At 40.7% G+C, this 16,047-nt stretch overlaps 1 protein-coding gene across 1 annotated transcript in view; it reads right to left on the reverse strand.

Annotated features, from left to right (window-relative positions):
- LOC119730279 (phosphatidylinositol 4-kinase alpha-like) overlaps positions 1-16,047 on the reverse strand; it is a 41,242-nt gene that overhangs the window by 8,980 nt on the left and 16,215 nt on the right. Inside the window, exons 10-28 of the mRNA XM_038203090.1 lie at positions 15,497-15,726; positions 14,397-14,676; positions 12,661-12,764; positions 12,239-12,449; positions 11,628-11,736; positions 11,344-11,480; positions 10,538-10,822; positions 9,968-10,092; positions 9,202-9,367; positions 8,772-8,981; positions 7,995-8,069; positions 6,613-6,772; positions 6,060-6,187; positions 5,452-5,613; positions 3,808-4,067; positions 2,882-3,009; positions 2,054-2,283; positions 1,328-1,509; positions 137-269 (exon numbers count right to left, since the gene is read on the reverse strand). Of these exons, the coding sequence (XP_038059018.1) occupies positions 137-269; positions 1,328-1,509; positions 2,054-2,283; positions 2,882-3,009; positions 3,808-4,067; positions 5,452-5,613; positions 6,060-6,187; positions 6,613-6,772; positions 7,995-8,069; positions 8,772-8,981; positions 9,202-9,367; positions 9,968-10,092; positions 10,538-10,822; positions 11,344-11,480; positions 11,628-11,736; positions 12,239-12,449; positions 12,661-12,764; positions 14,397-14,676; positions 15,497-15,726 (3,315 nt within the window). The remainder of the gene's footprint in view (positions 1-136; positions 270-1,327; positions 1,510-2,053; positions 2,284-2,881; positions 3,010-3,807; positions 4,068-5,451; positions 5,614-6,059; positions 6,188-6,612; positions 6,773-7,994; positions 8,070-8,771; positions 8,982-9,201; positions 9,368-9,967; positions 10,093-10,537; positions 10,823-11,343; positions 11,481-11,627; positions 11,737-12,238; positions 12,450-12,660; positions 12,765-14,396; positions 14,677-15,496; positions 15,727-16,047) is intronic.

Consider the following 16,047-nt stretch of genomic DNA (forward strand, 5'->3'; position numbering starts at 1 on the left):
AGAATATTGCTGAATGGTGAAGTTGCCTTGACTTTTGTTTTTCTGTGCATGAGGGCTTGGTATGAATGACTTGGAATTCCAAGAATCTTTTCTTTTTCCAAGAAATTTTGTTTTATTTTCAGGATTTGTATGATACCTCTGGTACATCAGCCTCCACACTGTGTTCAGTCACTAGGTAATGTATTGCATAGGGCTGATTGCAGACCGTCGTTGGATCCAGACGGACCTGTCTGGTCACCTCTCGCACCAACGCTTCAGAATTCTTGAATCTGTGGAAAAAATTGCAACAGATTTCAAATGATTCGATTAAGGAAATTATTAAATTTATTGTCATAAAACAAGAACAATTAAGTTTCTCCAGTAAGACAAAGTCATATAATCCTGACATATGTATTTACGAAATGCCTAAATCAGAGGCATTCTAGCAAAATGAGGCGAAACTAGGCACAGGCCGTAGTGGAGAAATAATACCCAAAACTGAATGGGGGTGACTTTTTCGATTTTCAGATTTTTTTTATTGGTAATCTTTGATGTGTCTAATACACGTGTTACAGAAATAGTATAAAAATTGTGGGATAAAGTGGTTTTAAAGAAAAACAATTGGCATCTTTCATTTTCATGACTACAAAACTTGAAACGTTGAAGGCCTTTTTTTCAGTATTTTAGTTCTTTGACATGTTGATAATCATGAATCTTAAACACCCGTAACTTGTCAATGGAATGTTAGATTGAAGTGCAATAAACCGTTTTGTAAGAAGAAAATTATTCTCTTTCCTAAATTCTGCAAACTCTCATGTCTGTCTCATTTTGCTAAAATGCCTCACATATGAGTTGTTTCCCCTGCCTAAGTGTATCAGGCACATGTTAATATTGGTAATCCTTACTTTCAGGACCCTGTTCCTATAGGAAGGGAAAGACTCACCAAAACAGTTGACTAAATGACACTCAAAATTGACATTCTGATACTTCTTGGCACATCTGAACAATTGGCAATGACACCTTCTTGACTTCTAAAGACTACTTTAGCCTGCAAAAGTCACTTTGGTACTGGACAGACATCTGCAAAAGTCAGTTTTGATCAGAACTCGTACAAAATAGAGGTGTCCTAAAAGTAAGGATTACCTTAATATTTATTTGGTTTTAGTCTTCACCAACGTACATGTAAAAGCACTGTATATTCAGTGCTGTCCAAGAACTCGCGAAGAAATTCACAAGCTTGTTTGTTGTGGGACCACAACACTAATGCAAGCATTCTAATCACTCAACCCATGGCAGCCTGTTTTGCAACAATGACTTGTATGACAATTGGTTTTCATATTTTCCCTACCTGCTGGGTAAGCAGCAAGCCAGATAAGGTGACAGATCCCAGGCCAATCGGACAAAGTCTCGCCAGTTGCGTTCGTTAATCTGCTGCCCTCTCCAGCCGGCTAAGATCTCTTCTGATTGGATCTTCTGCTCCGCGGCGTCCATGGGGTTGTACCATGTACACAGCCTCTCAACCTCATTGGACTACAATCACAAATATGCGACAAGAAAACACTCTGAATGACCAAGAACGATATACTTTTGTGTTTATGTTTCTGTTCAAAGCCTGGTGTTTTAGAAGTAGTAATCCCACAGTTGAGTTCTGCTGGCGCAATTTAACAGTAAAGTTGGATATTTCTGAACCCAAGATTTGGTGGTTCTGGAATGGGCGATCCACTGATTCTTTACAATTGGGAATAAAACATATTATTATCTCTTTGGGCCTCAGAAATACATAAGATCTCTCTATCAAAGAGATAAGCACTTTAAAGTTGCTCATTCCATGTTTTTCTCTTCAGTTTCCCCCCTACAAGTTGAGCACAAGGTAAGTTACTTTAGAGTTAAGCAATGACATAACATTCACAGACATAAAATTCTGATCCTAACAAAAAATTAAAATCTAAACGATGAATTTTTTCCCAACATAATGTCATCTGATTGTGAAAATCCCACCATATCAGCTTTCACATTGACATATTTTGCAGCTTTACTTGATAATATAAAAGTTGAAGTGAAGAGTTTGACTCACAATTAAGGACATGATGAGATGTCTTCTTCTCATGTAGACCTTGGTGTATTTCATACCCACGTCACCTCCCTTCCTAGCCGCTGAGGATCTCTTGGAGATGACTGACATGTTACTACCCAGTGGCGTTGTATTCATCCAGCCCTGCAGCTGTAAGCCCTGTCTGCTGGGAATGTCCACGCTGGCGCGCATGTCCGTGGGTAGGACAGATAACGTGCCAGAATCAGGGGAATCTGTGAGAAATGGAGACAAACAAAAGCCCTATGTATCCTCTCTGAGTGATCCCCGTTTGCTATTTCCCAGGTTTGCAGCAATGTTGCTAGCATTGCGACTTTCAGTGTGATTGCTGGCTACATAATAAAATCAGGTTTATGGCGTCTGACTAGCGCCCCTTGAACAAAGACATTGACACAATGGGGAACCGCCAACATAGGGCTGGATAGCTCAGTTGGTAGAGCACTGGAACGGCGATTTCAATTTCTTTGTTCAATTTCTTTGTTATAACTTGCCTGAAGATTACTGGTATTGACTTATGTGCATCAAGTTAGTCTGGCTTTGTTTTCATACCATTGGCACAAAACAAAAAGTACTGTATAAATTACATTGGATGTTACCACCCAAAATTCTTTGGACATGCTTTTATACTTTTTAAGGAAGAAAAAAAGAAGCCTTTTTTCCACAAAGTGATTCTGAATTAATCAAACTTGAAATATGTAGCCTTCCAACTGACATAACACCCTAGCTACAGTATCATATATTATTTGGGCTTTAACAAGGCCGTTCACACATGATTTTGAATCATGCGTGGGTTGAGGGTAATGGTTAACACACCTTGAGGCAGTATGTTGGACACCCTCAAGTATTTCTTCTCTGCTAGAACCATATGAAAGAACTTGAGCAGTGTTGAGACGTCATCTTTCAACAATGACAGAGACTGGCTAGGAACCATGGGCAACATGCTGGGAGGAAACAAAAACACAAAATGGAGTGTTCAACATTATCTTGCAATAATCATTGCTTCAGTCTTTAATTTCTTGCAAACATTTCATAGCTTCTTGCAAACTTGTACTGCAATACCGGTACATGTACATGTGTATAACCCCCATTTTCTGTTACCTATAGATCTTTAAGGCATATAGGATAATTGGCTTTTTGTGCATTTTGTTCGTTTCCAATAATAACACCACTCAAAGTCCAAAGAATGTTCAAAACCTAATCTGCTGAAGTTTCAGCTCAGTTGATATTACATTTTTAAAGAAAGCAGTGAAAAACCATGCACAACCTTTTGATCACGTAGCACGATTTCATCAATAGCACTCTTATTTCCAAATATCAGTCAAACAATTGATCGTTGAAAATCGCCTACATTTCTTGATTTCTTCTTAATGACAGCAAGCCAGACGGAATAATTTCAGGGGGTGTTTAGTACTGTGCGATCTTTAATCTAGGTATTAGCATTTGGACAATAATTCTGTAGGTTACTTTTGGGATGAATGCAAATGATCCTATATGCCTCTAACTCTAAGCTCTCCTATATCCTTCATCTGTTTTTGCAATAGATTGATAAATTCAACACTGTAGAGCCCAGGCACTATAACGCTATGTGGGACTTGATGTCCAAATACAATGATGGGTCCGTTCACACCAGTGGACATTGGGAGATGAGAGAGGTTCCTTGCAAATGAAATATGCTCGTTCAATTTCTTCTATGTTGGCTTAGAAGAACTGTTGATACAGCTTTGATTACTAGGATTTACCTGAAGTAGTCAAAGACAGCTGCGTAGATTCTCTCTCTGAGTACATTCTTAGCCGTCCCATTGGACAGTGTCTCTCCTTGCAATAAGGACAACCCAATAGACAACAGACGGAATCGCGGCCCGATGGCGCCGATGTGACGACACAGGACACTATGCTGGGAACCAGCGCGCATGGATAGGGACCGATGAAGCATAGTGGTGAAGATCTCAACGATGCCAATCTGACTGTACTTGACGCTCTCTATACGTGAGGCCAGGAACTGAAAAGAGATCACATATGACAAAAAAATTGAACAGCTCTGCAAATGTTGTCTAAAGCCTTTACTTGAGATATAGCTCTAGTCCAGACTTTGTCCTGGTTCCAGCATACTTCCTTCAGGTCTTAACAGGCTGCTAAAATTTGTAGAACTTTCCAAAAAGTAATCTAACAAAATGGAACCTAGCCTCAAGTTTACACGAGAGCCAGGGGACCACTTAAATCCAGATTTAAACTAGTTTTCTTGGTTTCGGAATGACTTAGTCTTCTTTTTGTGCTGTAACTTCTACCTAAAACTCCGAGACCAGCAAGAAGAAAAACTGACTTAACAATACCACCACATTTCTATTAAGTTGAGCATATTTCATAATGTAGATGTGCACCCATTGTATGCGCATAGTTAATTCTATTGTCACATCACTACTCTAAACAATTTCTGCCCATGAAGTTAGCACGTTCTTTGCTGTGCACTCTGCTTGGAGTCTCCTATCCATGTGTGAAAGTTCCAATAGCAGAAATTGTGTGCTTATCATTACAACTAAAGTTTATCTTGTGTCCCTGATCATGAGGATGCTTAGCACCAAACTATTCGCTAAGAGTAATCAGGTTACTTTAGGTATTTGTGAATGGATTTTATCTGATTTTAGCTCATTATATAAACTTGCTAAGCAATATGTTTCTGCTTAGTGAATCCATGATATTCTATGATGCTGTACACTGTTCTAGTTACTACCTGTGTCCATTTATCATGAGGTGCAGCGTTTGGTGGGTTAGGGAGCGGTACATCCTCCCCGCTAGCTGCTGCCAGGGGGCTGGGCTGGTCAGGGTCTGGGGCAAACATTCCAAGCCTATCTAGGATCCTACCTGTGTCCATTTATCATGAGGTGCAGCATTTGGTGGGTTAGGGAGCGGTACGTCCTCCCCGCTAGCTGCTGCTAGGGGTCTGGGCTGGTCAGGGTCTAGGGCAAACATTCCTAGACTATCTAGGATCCTACCTGTGTCCATTTATCATGAGGTGCAACGTTTGGTGGGTTAGGGAGGGGTACGTCCTCCCCGCTAGCTGCTGCTAGGGGGCTGGGCTGGTCAGGGTCTGGGGCAAACATTCCAAGACTAGCTAGGATCCTACCTGTGTCCATTTATCATGAGGTGCAGCGTTTGGTGGGTTAGGGAGCGGTACGTCCTCCCCGCTAGCTGCTGCTAGGGGGCTGGGCTGGTCAGGGTCTGGGGCAAACATTCCAAGACTAGCTAGGATCCTACCTGTGTCCATTTATCATGAGGTGCAGCGTTTGGTGGGTTAGGGAGGGGTACGTCTTCCCCGCTAGCTGCTGCCAGGGGGCTGGGCTGGTCAGGGTCTGGGGCAAACATTTCAAGCCTATCTAGGATCCTACCTGTGTCCATTTATCATGAGGTGCAGCATTTGGTGGGTTTGGGAGGGGTACGTCCTCCCCGCTAGCTGCTGCTAGGGGGCTGGGCTGGTCAGGGTCTGGGGCAAACATTCCTAGACGACGTTCAACTGTCATCTGCCAAGCCGCTGCCATCTCACGCATAAACTGGGATAAACGAAAATTGTAAACCACTCAAAAGAAAAGAATTAATCCAAACCACCCCAACTCTTCAAAATCAAACTGCATGTTTTGTTGGATTCTGTTGGAGTGAGTGAGTTCTGCACTAGTAAACTGTTTATGCTTTACATGGGGTCAGGCATACCACCATAATCAGTGTCCAACAGTTTGGGTATAGAGTTTACCATATGGTGCTGGATTTTGCAAGAGTGAGGAAGGTTCCTAGTAAATCACTCTAGTGGTTAGAGTTAAGACTCTGCTCCTTTGGACTGAGTTGAACAAAACAAAAACGAAATAATTGATGAGTTTGGTTGACAAATCATGCAGGCCAAATCATGGAAATACAAGGTCCCGTTTTCATGGCTTCTCTTCAAACATACTGGGAAATTCTGATTTTGATGTTTAAACATCACATTAATTTTTGAACTACATACGTGCATTTCCAGGTCAGGTCGTGCAGCCAATAACCATTCCCAGCATGCAACAGCAGTCTCCATAGACTGTAGGGTGAAGACACCGACTGCCGCCCAGCACAGATTGTGCAGTAAATGTCTGTCTAAGCCTGTTGGTAGATCCAAATAAAAAAATTCTACATACAACCATTGTTATCAATAGGTCAAGTTCCTAACATCTTACTTTATTAGAATGACTAAATCTTAAATATTTGATATTAAATACAATCATCTAAATTAATGAGATTAAAGTTTTACTGAGCAAATGCCCCCAACAAGATTTGTTACTCCCTTCAATATATGTGATACAGATTGTTTTTAGCTAAACAAAGTTTCCTTGTTAACGATGCTCCCAAAAAATTTCCCCCTGAAAGTCAATTTCAAAGTATCACTTTGCAAGTTTTCTTGTTAAGCAAAGATCAACGAGGAACCAGTTGCATGCAGTACACAACAGATGTATTTTGGCTGGTACCCTGACTTTGCTAAGCACAATGTTTCCATGCTAAGCGAGTTTCTATCCTTGGTGAAGACTGACCTTCTGTTGATATGAGCAGCGCACAGACCCTAAACATGCCGCTCGTCACCGATTCTTCCTTGCCCATCTGACAAGCCTTAATCAGCTGATCACATAAGACTTTGGACAGAGACAGCCCGCCTGGTCCTGCATGCATGTAGATGGCTTGCATTCCTGACACCTGAAAGGTCAAAGGTCAATGATCAAAGGTTAAATGTTAGACTGAAGAAATTGGAATCATCTCAATATAATTTAAAACAAGTCAGGTGTGTTTACAAACACAAATGCCCCGCAACCGTGACTGTTTCCATGACATAACACCAACTTACATGTACCTTGGTCAAATGGAACGTTCATTGACAGCATTAGTGTCTTCTGTAGGTTTTATATGAATTAATCCCTAATCCCTATGATCTCAGAATAAATACAAGATTTCTATTGTTTTAGCCACTGTGACCTTGACCCTTGACCTTTCGACCCCCAATGCGATAGGCTCCTTAGGATTGCCAAGGACAATCCACAAACCAAATTTGAAGTTCATATGTAAAGTATGTCTCAAGTTATCACGCTGACAAAATTTCTTTTGTTTTTGCCACTGTGACCCTGACCCTTGACCTTTTGGCCCCAAATGCAAAAGGCTTCTTAGGATTGCCAAGGACAATCCACAAACCACATTTGAAGTTCATATGTAAAGTATATCTCAAGTTATCGCGCTGACAAAATTTCTATTGTTTCAGCCACTGTGACCTTGACCCTTGACCTTTTGGCCCCAAATGCAAAAGACTTCTTAGAATTGCCAAGGACAATCCACAAACCAAATTTGAAGTTCATATGTAAAGTGTTTCTCAAGTTATCGCGCTGACAAAATTTCTATTGTTTCAGCCACTGTGACTTTGACCCTTGACCTTTCGGCCCCAAATGCAAAAGGCTTTTTAGGATTACCAAGGACAATCCACAAACCAAATTTGAAGTTCATATGTTAAGTATTTCTCAAGTTATCGCGCTGACAAGATTTGTCCGGACACACACACCCACACACACAAGTTTACGTTACATACCAAGTGTGGACTTTCCATTGCTTTCGTGTAGTTAAGAAAAACCAGTGAAAAAACTCATTTTTCTCAAACTGTGAAAACTCTTTCAACCCAATTTTTTTCTATGATTCCCTTTAGTGTTTTTGTTTCGGAAGTCCACACAGTGAATGTAATGCCTGTACACCCACCCACACACACACACACCCACACACCCACCCACCCACCCACCCACCCACCCACCCACGGAAGGACAAGGCGGAAACAGTATGCCCCTTCGGCTTCGCCGCGGGGCATAAAAAAGGGAAGGAAATAGATTGTTTTATTTTTGTTTGTTTCTTTTGCGTTTGACTTGATTTGAATAAAATTTACCTCTCCAGTAAACCTGCTGCGTAGCGTCATTGCCGAGACAAAATTACTGGAATCACCCTTCATGCTGTCTGACAACTAAAAGAACAATAACATGTGGTGATTACTGAAGGTACACAGGAACTTCCTATGGGTATACAAAAAGTATATTACTCAAAATGTGATGATTACTGAAGTACACAGGAACGTCCTACAGGTATACAAAAAGTACATTACTCAGACATGAGCAGAACGCACATCCACAAAATCAATTTGCATAACAGTAGGAATAATCCTTGTATCAAATTAATGAAGAAATTGCAGAATACCCCAAAACTTGAAACCACCCTAAACATGTTGGCTACATTACAGTGAATGTGTCCTTTGGCAAGACACTTTATCACTACTTACTTCTCCCTGCAAATGAGTAAAATGGGTACCTATGAGAGCAGCGATGGTTATTGTGTTCGAATTGGCCTCTGATAAATATTTGTATTTCTTCAAGGCACCCTTTAAATTAGCCATTACTTTTGTTCTATATAAATTTGTATATGGTAAAACATCTTTATAGCAAAACATTGGGAATGCCTTATTTCCAAAGGGTTCCTTTAAAATCCTAAAATCAGAAGGAAAAAAAACAGCAAAAATTGGGAAAATCCTGGCAAATAATTGTGAAATCAGGAAAATACTGACAAAAAATCATGAAATCAGGAAAAATCCTGATTAAAAAACGTTTCCTAAAATCGGGGAAAAAATCCTGACAAATCTTAGTTAATATAGTTTTTATAAGACAATGCTTACCCCTCCACTGATGGGTCCTCTACTGAACCCAGCACACTGTAGTGCATCCTCTGTAGCAGCTTCCAGCTTGACACGCTGTGACAATCCCTCGTTAATGTTCTCCAGATTGATCAAGTATTGCTGGATTAAGGACCGCGTGACTGACGGAGCCCACTTGACTGCTTCTTGGAAGATGCCGCCGCATCGCGCTGAGAAATCACGCATGATAATCTGAAGATAGGCAGGAGAGTTTGAAATCATTATTCGAAGAGATAGGGAATTGACTTGAACCTCTCACCAATGGAAAAGACTTTTAGTGCTTCAATGAATAATCTCAACATGCTACATGTACACCATCTACATGTATTTAATATTGATCTACCTTGACTGAATTGCAGAAAATCAAAATTGTTGCACTGAATTGGAGAACTGTGTCAGTTTGAAAGCTTACCTCTCTTGCATCACTGGTATCCAAGACTGTTAAGTTGTATTTGGTGTTGGGAACCGAGAAGATAGCTGCTTCTTGTCTGTTGTTACCAACGACTGAGCGCGACAGGAGTTGGAGAATGTCCAGCATGGTGCACAGGACGCTGCCATTCCACAATAGATGGGGAAACCTGAAACAGAACATAACAAAGTCTTGAGATGTAATTTCATTTGTACAAAAACCATGGATTACTCACACAGACAATATAAAGACAATATATAAACAAATATCTAAGGTGCTTTTGGTACCATTAAAAATGCCATTAAGAGTGTATTTCCATTGTGGTCTTCTAAATGATGGGACTAACCATCAGGCTTGGCTATAAGAAAGACGTTAAGCACTATTTATGTTAGGTCACAAGTGTAAAACAGGGCAGTGGATTGAAGAAAAATGGGGGCCCTGAACTAGACAAATAAAAACGTTGGCTCTCACCAGCAAAATCTTGTCAGTTTTTAAGGTTAACTTGCAAGCTCTAAGCGGTTAAGTTTCATGTTGAGTTTAGGATGTTTGTCAGAGTTTTCCAAGCATGTGTGGCACAAGCCCATCAGAGATCCTTCTATTAAGCCCTGCCCCACAGTGCTTTGACCAATCATATGCGCAAGTGCGTATGATGCTCACGGCTTGAACAGCAGTTTGGCATTGAAGAGCCACACATGTTGCTGCCCACGTGTGTAGTGGCCGGGTCTATGGGTCGGTCATTTGCTGAATTCAAAGCCACGGGAGTACTTACCTGTCTACAAGTTTGGACAGGTACTTGTCGGCAATCTTTCTGATCTGCTTACGGATGTGGTTGAACTTGACCAGGAGAAACTGGGCGTGGCTAACAAGCTCTGCCTCCCGATCAGATGTCCTTGGCTACAAAGATAAAAAAAATTAAATTGTAAAAAAAATAATTAATTGAAATCTTTTGTTTTTTTATTCTTCTGTAGAGCTGTACTGAAGTCCGTATCCAATCCAAGGCCAAACAGTTAGAACAGAAGTTCTAATTGTTCTAAATGTTATTCTTGACAAAATCGCTACAATTTGGTTTTATTCTGCACTAAATCGCAATCAGTCGGCTTGGCTCGTTCTGATTCGGCTTCCAATTCGTACCTAGTTCCTGATTTTTTTTGTTTAATTCTTAAGTTATTCTTACAAACAGCGAATCGGGCTAATTTCTCCCGATGCCATCAAGAATTTTATTCGGGATAGATCATGGCTTTCATGGCAATAATTTAGGACTGTGTGAACCTAGCATAAGAGCTTCTAATTTTGGCTGACGGATCAGTCTAAGAGACAAAAATCTGGTTTGCTTTCTTACCCTGTTGGACATGATATCCAAGAAGTTAGTGAAGACTTGATTGGAGACAGCCAGCAGGCAATCCCACATTCCTGCCTTGTCTTGAATGATGGCCATGTCTTCTAGATACTCGAACATTGTGCAGAAGCTGGGTGCATCACCGTGCATTACACGCAGCGTCTCTAGCTGGTAGACGGAGAGGAGATAGGTACACTGGGCAAAGTCTAGCTTGTTGACGTAGGGTACGATCTCAGCCGGGGAGTGCAAGAGAGTCAGGATGGTCTGCCGTAACTCATTCAGATCATTCTGCAGAGGACAGACGAAGGATAACACAGAGCTTCTTATGACTGAGTTGTAATGAATAATTCCAAAATCATTATGACGTCAGTCACAAAAAAAATCACAAGTCAATCAACAGCCAATCACAAGTCAATCACAAGCCAATTATAAGTCACTCACAAGTCACTCACAAGTCACTCACAAGCCAATCACAAGTCAATTACAAGCCAATTACAAGTAACTCACAAGCCAATTACAAGTCATTCACAAGTCAATTACAAGTCTTAAAAAGTTGACCCCAAATCAAAAGTCAAATCAATCAGTTGATTTTTCTTTGAATGCCAATTTACCACAGCAACATTTTTTGGCTTGATACTGAGATAAAGTTTGGTGTGTTAAAAAAAAAAGAGGAAAAATCTTGAGTACACATGTAAATAAGCTAAAGTCACCATTTGGTCAATTATTTCGGTTCTTGGGTCAGAAATTATCCACAGAGTATCGAAGCATAGTAACTGCACATCATCATATTTGGTTCTTGAGTGACTCACATAAGACACACTATCGTTCCTCAGAGCTGAGGTGTACTGCAGCTGTGAGCGAAGATGCTCTCCTTGGAATGATGTAAGAAGTGGCGACTTGACGGCAACGATACATACTCCTTCATACCATTCACGCGGCCATAAACCTGTGTCATTTTGAAACAAGTACACACAAATTTCAAAATTTTAAATGTTTACTCAATCACTAGGAATTCACACGTGTACTGAACGCGCAGAATTCATTTCCCACCATACAATGCACATAATGCCCATCTCTGATTGGTCAATCCTACCTGAATCTTCCACAGCAAATCCCATGACAACGGTGTAGAGCCAGAAATCTCGGAACAGCTTCAGAAGCCTCGGCTTTGGGTCACGGATAGGGGGAAGCCTCCTCATTAACTTGACAAACAGAAATCACAATGATTGGTTATCGTCCTCTGACTGACTGAGTAACTGACTTACTCACCGAGTGACTGAACATAAACAATGTCTTAAACTAAGCCTTTGTGGTCCAGTGAAGTCTTGTATCCTCAGTGATTATTGTGATGGCAGTCTAAATGCACTATTGCTCAGTAGAGGGCAGCAAACAAGCAGTGCCATATATGTGCTACTGTGACTAGGAAAAATAGAGTCTCAAAATTTAAAAGCCAGAGGCTGGATTTTCATGAACTGCAGCAGTTAAATAGGTAATGGCTGTAACCCCTGTAAGTTGGGAGTAGTTATTATGCAGGTGAAGGGTATGCCATGACTGGTTCAGTTGATTATTCCTCAGCATTTTCAATTGCTAGGAAACATTCTCTGCCCATTTGCTTTTCTCATATATTGGCTTTTTTTCTCAAACTCAATAATGCCAGTTTTAATGTAACTAAACTTGTTGAAATACAAAAAGACTCTAACTTACTGTTGCTAATACAGGGATTAGAATGCCTAGATTGCCAGCACTGCTAGACGCCTTGATGGCAAATGAAGATCTCTCACTAGCTCGTCTGCCTTCCAAACCAAGCTGAACGAACAGCTCTAAGAGACGTACTAGGAGTTCATGCTGCTCCTGGTCCCCTTGCAGGGAACCGGCTATGTTGGCAAGGGCGTTCATGACTGCTAATGAGCAATGCCTGGAAAGAGATGACAGAAGTCAAGACTGTTAATTTTGTCTGTATTATTTCAATATTAATGGATTAAACTAATTTTTTTTTCTCCAACAAACATTAACCAACAAAATTGGAGACTACTATTAAGAAAAAAAGTGGCTACTGCCAAAAAATCTGTGACAGGGAAGACAAGAATTGTAGTGCCATACTATTCAAGTTTCACGTAGCAACTCACCTGTATCTGTGGGAATTATCAGAGCTGTCTGGAGTATAGGCAGCGGACCCAGCCTCTACGCTGATCTGCATAAACATATTCATCACTTCCTGGTAGATACCAGACTATATGGTAGCCATAAAAACAAAAAAAATATCAGTTTGTTAGTATTATGTAAACAAATTGTTTTAAAAAAGTTCAGTGAGAGAAAAAAATTGTGGTAATTCGGGGTGCACATTTATGGGTAGTAAGGGAACTGGCCAGGTACCCGATTTAAAAAAAAAAAGGGTACTCAGGTACCCGGGTATAAGAATCCAATTCCAAAATTCAAATCTCGGAAGTTGATGTTGAGATTGTTCATGAAGGTCAGCAAGATAATGCTACCACATCGGTGCGTCAATACAGCAAGATGCAAGTGTGTACAGTCAGCTTGATAGCTTTACGGTGTAAATTGAAACTGTCGCGAGCGTCATAATCGTGAAATATGTTTTATTCTCCCCTGTTGCCTGGCTTTCATTTTGAAACCCCCCCACAAATGACATTCAAAACCATTCTTTTTCATTGTCGGAGAAGTTACCAAATAATTTGTCAAGTTGGTTAGGGGTACCCGTCACATAATCAGGCATGCAACTGGGAAGTCACAAAAAAGAGGAAAATCAAATCTTTCCAAGACTTTGTACAGTATTTTTCTATTTTCAATGGCACACATGGGAAGTAAACAAAGGGGAAATCAGCTGATCCGAGGAAAAGTTGCATGCCTGCATAATCTAGAACCGGTTCCTGACAACAGTTGGGTATTTGGATACCTGGTTCCATTGCACAGCACTAGCGGTAATGCTAAGGAGGTATCTTTATTCTTTGGATGCAGAATTAATTGCCGTTATTAGACTAAATAAAACAATGTGCGTGATTTCTGTGCTTATAATTTTGCTTGTCGTATCCAGCACGTACCATTGTAAGTGTCCAGTTTGATTTATTTCATTAAAATTTTATAATGAGGCTATGAGGATTTAGATGAAGCAAAGAAAAAAAAGAAGTAACATCTGGCCTGATAAGCCAATGTGGGTCATCAAGCCAGCTTTCTCAGTAACAACAACTGAGAATGTGCGCTTCTCTGGATGGAATGCCAGTCCATAGCAGGTTACTCCCCAGCTAACGCCGGCAGAGAGGCAAGTGGGGTGAAGTGGCTTGCCCAAGGATACAATGTATAGCCAGCAGCAGGATTTTAATCCCTGAGCCTCTAATAATGAGACACAAACTTTAACAGTACGGAACACTCCTACATCTACTTAAGCAGAGGGCAAACCTAACAATAACAACACTCCAGAGAACACTTAAATTAGCCTAAATAAGCCATTTGTGAATAACCTATACCCTTTGCGAGTTAAATTTGAATAACACCTGGTACACTGACTTGCTCAGAACGCTTGGCATGTTTTAACTTTGAATTCTCCAGACCAGAGACACTGTTGCTAATCACATGATTTGGGGCAAGCGCTTGCACAGTTACGTAAGAGACGCTCAGCACCAATACATTGTTCACAATGGATGAGAATGGCACAAAGACACCAGACCATTCCAGAGCTGGGTTGCTAGCGTAAGGCTTGCCCCGAATCATGTGATATAGTAGCACTCTCTTTGGTCTGGAGAATTCAAAGTTAAAATGTGTCTAGCATTCGAGTAAGTCAGGGTACCAGATGTTGCTCGACATTAATTCGCAAATGGCTTATTACTGCATCAATAAACGTAAGATGTACCTGTCCTGTCAGCAACATACAGCCCAGCATGTCCACAATCGCCTCATCCAGCTTAGACGCCGGGTTACAGAACTGCTGCTGGAAGATCTGCTGAATGCTCTCCATAGTCTGAGGGATGTCCTTCAGCGCTACGGCAACGTGACCCAAGGTCAGGATGGCATTGTGGGATTTCATGGCTAGTTTCTCTACACCCGTCTCCGTCAGGTACAGCATGTTGGAGACAGAGGCAAGAAAGGCTTGGACACAGTTGGGGTTCTCTTGAAGACCGGCCCGCAACGACCTGAAAACATATCAATTCACAAAAATGTTTTGCAGTTAAAGTACACATAATCATTTGCTTTGTGTGAATTTTTTTGTTTGAAGCCAAAAAAAATTGCTCAAAATTTTACTGTAGGGTGCTCAACAATTAATCTGTTGAGGTTTCAGATTAGGGGATGCTATACATTTTAAGAAAATATATGCACAATTTGTTTGGTGTCGTAACTAAATTCCTTTGCTAACGCATGTAAAAAAAAAAAGAGGCACACTTTTTTAAAACCACCTTCCAAAATTATTTACTTCAGGGGAATAACTTCACAGCGTATTTGCTACCAGTCCTACCTCCCCCCCCCCCCCCCGAGCTATTTTTTCTCATTAAATCGGTAGGTTCGTTTGCAGGTAATACCCATTTTCTTACATGAATATCACATAACGTGTGCTGAATTTGTCCAATACTCTTTCTTTCCTCAAGTATGAAAAACTTCAGCAACCAGCTCTGTTTAACAAAAGGTTGAATGGTTTTCAAATATTCAAAACGTACATGTACAAAGTTTGAATCTTGTGACAAAATTGACTGAAGCACACGGTGATGCAAGCCTATTTCCTCCAAAACAGTCTCATATCAACACAGCATTTGCTTTCTACTTTCAGTACGGGAACTTGATATTAAGAAAGTGCATTTGGTGTATAAGTTACTATTTTGATGTCCTGGCTTGTACATTTACTTTTAAAAGAAGCCTCGAGTTAGATTCAAACTTCACATTAATTATCCTATTAGCAGAGATTTTCCTCTGCACTTGACATTGGCTGGTCTAAAATCGAACCCATCCACTGCCACCTACCTGCATAGGTTATGTATTGCTGCATCCCGGAGTGCAGAGAATGCTACGCACGTAGGCTCCTTTTTGCCACCGCTGTGATGCCGGTCTCTGCTTTTTGATCTGCCGCCCTCTTTAGGGCAGAACTTGTGTAGTTTGGTGAGGATGCGCGAGTGTTGGAGCAGGAATTCACGAAGGGAACTGATAGACTGGTGTGCTAGGAGGGGGAACTTCTCTGACAACGTGCCGTGGGCCTGCAGACACACATAATAGTGAGACACAAGTCAAATGTTGAGATCTCTCATTTGAATATCAGTCACATGGCGATGTATCAGGTGACTTGCAAAGACCAATCAAATTGAAAGGTGTATATAGAAAAACATACATGTAAGTACTAAATGTAGTTTGGGAAATTGGAATCATGTGACACTGTGCAAATTGGTTTTGATTGGTAATATTTTGGCTTTCAGGTATTCTTTTCATGATTCCAAAAAGATATTTTAGCAGAAAAAGGGGCAAAAACCATACGCTGAATGTCTTTTATTTATATGTTTTATATGTATCAATAATGTTAT

This window comes from Patiria miniata, unplaced genomic scaffold, assembly GCF_015706575.1.
Source record: "Patiria miniata isolate m_02_andy unplaced genomic scaffold, ASM1570657v1 HiC_scaffold_22, whole genome shotgun sequence".
NCBI classification, from domain to species: domain Eukaryota; kingdom Metazoa; phylum Echinodermata; class Asteroidea; order Valvatida; family Asterinidae; genus Patiria; species Patiria miniata.